Here is a 6181-nt window from a genome sequence, read left to right on the forward strand (position 1 = left end):
CCTGTCCCTGTGCCCTGTGTCCTGTCCCTGTGCCCTGTCCCTGCACCCTGTGCCATATGCCCTGTCCCTACGCTCTGTGTCCTGTGCCCTGTACCTTGTGTCCTGTGCCCTGTCCCTCTGCCCTGTCCCTCTGCCCTGTACCTTGTGCCCTGTGCCCTGTCCCTCTGCCCTGTACCCTGTGTCCTGTGCCCTGTACCTTGTGTCCTGTGCCCTGTCCCTCTGCCCTGTACCCTGCGCCCTCTGCCCTGTTCCCTGTACCTCGTGTCCTGTGCTCTGCACTATGTGCCCTCTTCCCTGTGGCTCTACCTCTTCTGGGTGGACACACTTGTTAAGGGGACAGCTGGGACTGCTCGGCCTCCATGCTGAGTTGGAACAAAGCTTAAGGATGAAACTCAGAGCACAGGGGCACAGGGAGGTGACACCTGGGGGCTGACAGGTGGGAACAAGCTTCCTGAGCAAGAGGTGCAGGCTTAGACCTCAGAACTGAGCACAAAGCCCACCCGGGGAGCTGAGGCAAGAGGGCCCAGAGGCTGGGGAGGGATGAGATGGGAGATAGGTACAGAAGGCAGCCCGCAGGGCTGCGGCGGGGGGTGGGGGGCAGGCAGTGGAAAGTCAAGGTGGAGGAGGATCCGAGGCCTCAGGGGAGCAGGTGTCTGAGGCCTCAGGGGAGCAGGTGTCTGAGGCCTCGGGGAGCAGGTGTCTGAGGCCTCGGGGAGCAGGTGTGTGCACGGTATGCTTGGTCACTTCTGTTGAGCAGACTCCACTTCCTTTGGGAGCGCTCAGAGTCTCAGATGGGTCGCTGGGTTGCAAGAACAACCCAAAGTCTTCCTCATCCCCCCACACCAACCCCTTCAACTCCCACAACCTAAGAGGAACCACCTGGGTTTCGCTTCACTTCATTAAAGACTCGTAAGCCTCTCGCCTGAGCTGAGACAAGCTTAGCAGGGGCTGCCCCAGAGGGGTGGGGCAGCTGTCAACAGCTGGTGCAGCTCCTGAGCAGGAAGGGGTCTGTGTCAGCCTGTGGGACCGAGCCAGAGGCTGAGAATAGGACAGTTTCTGCCGGGGTGAGAAGGGAGGAGTCAGTGTCTCATGTGAGGAGGGGCCAGGCAGGGCCCAGACAGGGGCCTGGAGCTCCCCCCGCCACCCCACTCTTCTGAGCTGGGTAAACACTGGGCTCAGCAATTAAATTCAGCAGGGATTAGGCTTGTTGGAAAAGGGAAATTTGCCTCTTGGAGTCCTCTGATCCCCGGACTCCGTAGGTGCTCTTGATGGCTTTTAATGCTTGTCAAAAATAAGATTCCCCGGAAGGCTTATTTGTGCAAATACCATGGACTATGCCCGTTACAGGTTCCCTCCTCCTGGCACACAGTAGATGGGCTAGAAGCTCTTTGCCAGTTTATATTTGGGGAAAATCATCAGGTTTTGACACTTTGGGGAAGAGGCTTTAAAAAAGAGACTCCCATTCCCCTGCCCGGGTGTTCGGGTGTGAGGCCTGCTGTGGCCTGCAGTGGCCTGCAGCCCGCTCAGATCCCTGTCTATGCTCAGAACACGACGAACACGGTGGTGAGGACCACGCTGAGGAACGACCCGTCCCCAGAGGTGGTCATGCACTCCCTGAAGATCCTCAGCCCCATCCGCTGTGCCTTCCAGAATGACCTGCTGGCCTCCTCGGGCTACACCCCGCAGTGGGGGTGAGTGGGGAGGAGCCTGGCTCCCCTCGGGCACCTCGGTTGGGGGGTTCTTTAGGGTTGTAAGCACTTGAGGACCTTTTTATGAGGCTGAAAGTACTGAGGGTCAATGACCAGTGGGTGGGTAATAACGGACGCTCTCCTACCTTTTGTGCCCACGTTCAACTCGGGACTAACCAGGGGAAGCCAGATAGTCTCCCCTCGCCAACCCTAGAGGATGTCCTGCTTCTGGAACACGCCTCCTTCAGGGGACACCTGAGCTGCCCTCTCTACCCTGCAGGCCCCTCCCCTGCTGCCCACATGCGTGGGGAGGCCCAGCCCCTGGCACAGCAAGCTGGGGATAAGTGGCCTCCACGAGCCTCGGTTAGGTGGTCTTGTTTACACCCACGCTCCTCTGGAAGGACTTTGTTTGGGAGCATCAGGGATGAGAGGACTCAGAGAAACAAGCCTCCTGAAAGCCGCTCCCTCTTCCAGGGTCTACACCATCATTGAGGACCTCCACGGCGCTGGGAATTTTGTTACCGAGATGCAGTTATTTATTGGAGATTCTCCTATACCTCAAAATTACAGCGTGTCTGCCAGTGACGACGTCAAGATCGAAGTGGGGCTCTACAGACAGAAGAGTGGCCTCAAGGTGGTCCTGACGGAGTGCTGGGCGACCCCGTCGAGCAACGCCAGAGACCCCATCACCTTCGGGTTCATTAACAACAGGTAGGAGCCCAGGCGGGTGCTGGGCAGTGCCCTTCCTGCCGTGCCGCAGGCTTTGGCCTCCAGGCAGACGCTGTAGGGCCCTGTGCTTCTGGCAATGGGCCAGGCGGCCAGTCCTCTGACTCCCCAGGCGCCTGTGAGATGCTCAGGTGTAAGTAACTCACCTGAGGACAAGGCCAGCAGGGCCCGCCGACAGATAAGGCATCCTGCTTTCCTTCTTTTCAGCTGCCCTGTCCCCAACACATACACCAGCGTGATTGAGAACGGCAACTCCAACAAGGCCCAGTTTAAGCTGAAAATCTTTTCCTTTATCAACAACTCCATTGTCTACCTGCACTGCAAGCTGCGTGTCTGCATGGAGTCCCCGGGAGCCACCTGCAGGATTGTAAGTGCTTTGGCTTTCCAAACTTTTGGCTGGAGTCACATTTCTGATGGCCATGAGGAAAGTTGCTTTGTTGACAAAAGCACAGGGCTCGAGTGGCTCTGGAGGTGACTTCTGGGAGGAGTGGCCATGCCCTGAAGCCTGGGCAGGAGACACCACATGTCAGGCAGCCCTTGAAGGGAGAACCAGTGTGAGGCAGGGACGTTTCAGATTTATGGATGGCTAAACTGAGTGGAATCAGCACTGCCTGTAATGATGCCACAGTGCCTTTCCAAAGTCAAGGTGATTTATCAAACGTTTAGGTGTCAAAATGTTATCTTAGCTTAATACTATTTTTAGTGACTTTGACAAAATGAGCCAAACATCAGCTGCTACAGTATTCACTAAGGCTTCCCTTCCCGGTGTTCAACATTCATGCAGGGGTTGTGAACAATCTTACGTTCTTGTTTCCTTGGACCTTTGAGTTGAGTCTGCTTTGTGAGCCTGAGGTTTGCGAGCTTCGTAAGAGTTCTCCAAGTGACCACCCATGAGGCATGGGCAGCGTAGGGTGCTCTACTGGCCTTTCAAACAGCAGCTAAATGTTTCTCTCTCCCTTGGAGGAACAGCGTGTTCCTGAGCTCCTCTGAGAGGGTGACATCTGAAGTTTCCCTCAGTGATCTGCTTTGGAGTGTCGGCAGGCAGGACATGAGAGAAGCACAGTGATGGCCAATTCTGATGAGGTCCCTTGTTCAGACAGTTGACCATCCTGAGCAAGGGGCAAAAGGGGCAGAGGGCCCCAGTCCCAGCAGGATGAGGGGGGCCCTGGAGTCTGTGCCTGGCGCCCCCAGATCTTTGGAAACCTAAAGAGAGTCAGCAGCCACCTCGATGCTTTACCCTCAAGCCCTTGGCATGTGGTATTTCTCATTAGCATGGAGATTGCACAAGTATTTGGGGGCCCTGTAAGAAGGGACCCCAAACCACATGACTCAAACAACTCAGACAGAAGTACAGGGTCGAGGTGTCAGTGGGGTTGCTCCCTCCAAGGGCTGCGAGGGAAGGATCTGCCCCAGGCTTCTCCTCCAGCTTGGGGGCTGTGGGTGTAGGGGGCGTCTTCTCCCCGTCTCACTTGTCTTGTGTGAGTGCAGGCCTTTGCTGTCCAAATCTGACCTTTTTATAAAGACACCAGCCAATAGTTTGGCCATAAGAAATCAGCAATCCCACTCCTACTGTTAGGGTGGGAAGCTCAGTAAGTGCTCCAGATGGGAAGAGAAAAGCATTTCTCCGGACCAAGATTAGGATATATGTACAAGTTTATTTTATCTCTTAGAAGTAGAGAGGGAGTGAGAGACAGAGAGAGAGAAAAGTGGGAGAGAGAGAGACACCAGCCATAGAGACGCCAGAGTCGGGCCCACCCTAAAGACCTCCTCTTAACTTGGCATCTCTGGGCACCCCATTTTTAAATAAGGCCATGTTCACAGTCCCAGGGCTCAGGACTTCAACGTCTTTTTGGAGGATTCACTGCAACCCATCCCAGGTGTCCAATGAGGGGATTCCTGTCTTGCTGAGCCAGGAAGCCTCTTCTGGGAGGCAAAGGCATTAAGAGGGTGCCTGGCTGCGTGACCCCCGGAGAACGGAAAGGAGCTCTGAGAGCTGTGACTAAGATGCGACCCCCGAGGACCCGAGGGGCTTTCTTCAGCTTGCTGTTCGTGGGCATCCCACTTGCTCCCCATTCCCCAGTCCCCAGTTCTCCCTCTGTTCCCACCTGGGCAAAGCCCCGCCGCCCAGCCTCACCAGGTCTACATTTCCCTGCCTCAAATTATCCCACCAGCAACTGGATACTCCAGCAGGAAAAAGTCGAATGAATCAGATCATTATCCTTGGTAGTGAGTTGCATTTCCATAAACATTATTCAACTAATTTGAAGTTTCTCTCCTTTAAATGAAAACAGAATTGCAATGATTTTCGGCTTCTGAAAAGTAGTGAAAACTCTGTCACATACCAGACATCTTGGGGACCCCTCCTTCGGTCTGAAGGTGAGTTGATGACTTTGTTTAGACGACTAAAGAAGAGTTGGAACCAATTCCTTTCCACCAGCACGTAAACCAAAGGTAACTACATACTCCAGGTTGTGAAACCCAAGGTTTTCCTAAAAGACTCGTAACAGTGGAAATGACGATCGCTGGCATTTGTTGAGAGCCCCGTGTGCAGGTGTGTGCTAAGTTCTCTACGTGCGGAAGGCCATGTGCCCCTCCCATCAGCACTGTGCTGTGAGGCCCATTGCTATCACATGTCATAGATGAAAAGACGGAGGCTTGGGGAGGTCGAACACGAGTTTAAACAATGTGATGCTTTGAGCAGTGTAATAAGAAGCCAGTGAGATTTTCTGGTGTTGTGTAACTGTGCTGAGTGGGTTGTTAGGATGAAGGAGATGAAGCCGTGACCAGCCAGTGTGTACTTGTGTGTGCGTGTGTTGTGTGTGCAAGTGTCCCCTTGTATAAAACTTCTATCAACCAATTATATTTCATGAGTTTTTAAAACTCCAAATTGATTTTCCAGGAAAATATTTTATTTTCTATATGATCCGTCCTCTATTGGTTTGAGGAGTGTTAAGACAGACACTACCTGTGGTCCCCTCTATCTGTCCTTTCCTTCCCTAGTGACAGAGTCCACAGCTGTTAGCAGGCACATGGCTGTGGGAATAAAAAGCACAACTCCCAACCTCCCCAGCAGCTGAGCGTGGTCGTGTGTCAGCTTTCGGGTTCTGGGCTCCGTGGGCCACTGGGGGCCTGGCTTCTTCGGTCTTTTGATTCCACATGTGTGGTATAGACAGCACCCCCGCCCTGCCCCATGCTGGAAGCACTAGGGGGAGGGTCACTGTCATTCCCTGGGGGCTAGATTTAGGGGCCAGCCATGCAGGAGTTGTCTGGGGAAGCCTGCTGGGCAGGGCCTGGGGACCTGGGGTTCCTTGGGAGGTTATAGCCTCTCCAGCTGGGGGTGAGGTTCCCTGTCCTGCTGTGTCCCTCTCTCTGAAGGATGGGGTTGCCATTTCTGTCTTGCTCACTGTTCAGGCACCCAGAGGGAGCCCCCAGCCCACTGGTGTACGTCATTCTGACTGTGACAACCCCGTGAAGCACCACTGTGGGCAGACCCCTGGGAAATCAGTACAGGGATGGGATGTGGGTCCTGGGTCCCTCTGATTGGCACCCAAGACCTTTTCTAAACAGATCCCTGATATAGACACCCTGCGATGGAGGAGGATCAAGGGCTGGGAACGTGGTACAGGATGCGGTAGTGACCCCTAGTGGGAAGGCCCTGCACAAGTGAGTCACGCTCGTGTGCACTCCCCGGGGCCAGGCCTCCCCGGGCTGCTGGATGTGGTGGTGACCCCTAGTAGGAAGGCCCTGCACAAGTGAGTCACACTCAT

At 54.6% G+C, this 6181-nt stretch overlaps 1 protein-coding gene across 1 annotated transcript in view; it reads left to right on the forward strand.

Annotated features, from left to right (window-relative positions):
• Nucleotides 1–6181, forward strand: part of UMODL1 (uromodulin like 1) — a 65329-nt gene that overhangs the window by 54213 nt on the left and 4935 nt on the right. The window contains exons 19-22 of the mRNA XM_023518084.1: nucleotides 1546–1691; nucleotides 2163–2399; nucleotides 2622–2781; nucleotides 4706–4790. Coding sequence (XP_023373852.1) covers nucleotides 1546–1691; nucleotides 2163–2399; nucleotides 2622–2781; nucleotides 4706–4790 — 628 coding nt within the window. The remainder of the gene's footprint in view (nucleotides 1–1545; nucleotides 1692–2162; nucleotides 2400–2621; nucleotides 2782–4705; nucleotides 4791–6181) is intronic.

Source organism: Otolemur garnettii, unplaced genomic scaffold, assembly GCF_000181295.1.
Source record: "Otolemur garnettii isolate 467f Iridium unplaced genomic scaffold, OtoGar3 scaffold00128, whole genome shotgun sequence".
NCBI lineage: Eukaryota > Metazoa > Chordata > Mammalia > Primates > Galagidae > Otolemur > Otolemur garnettii.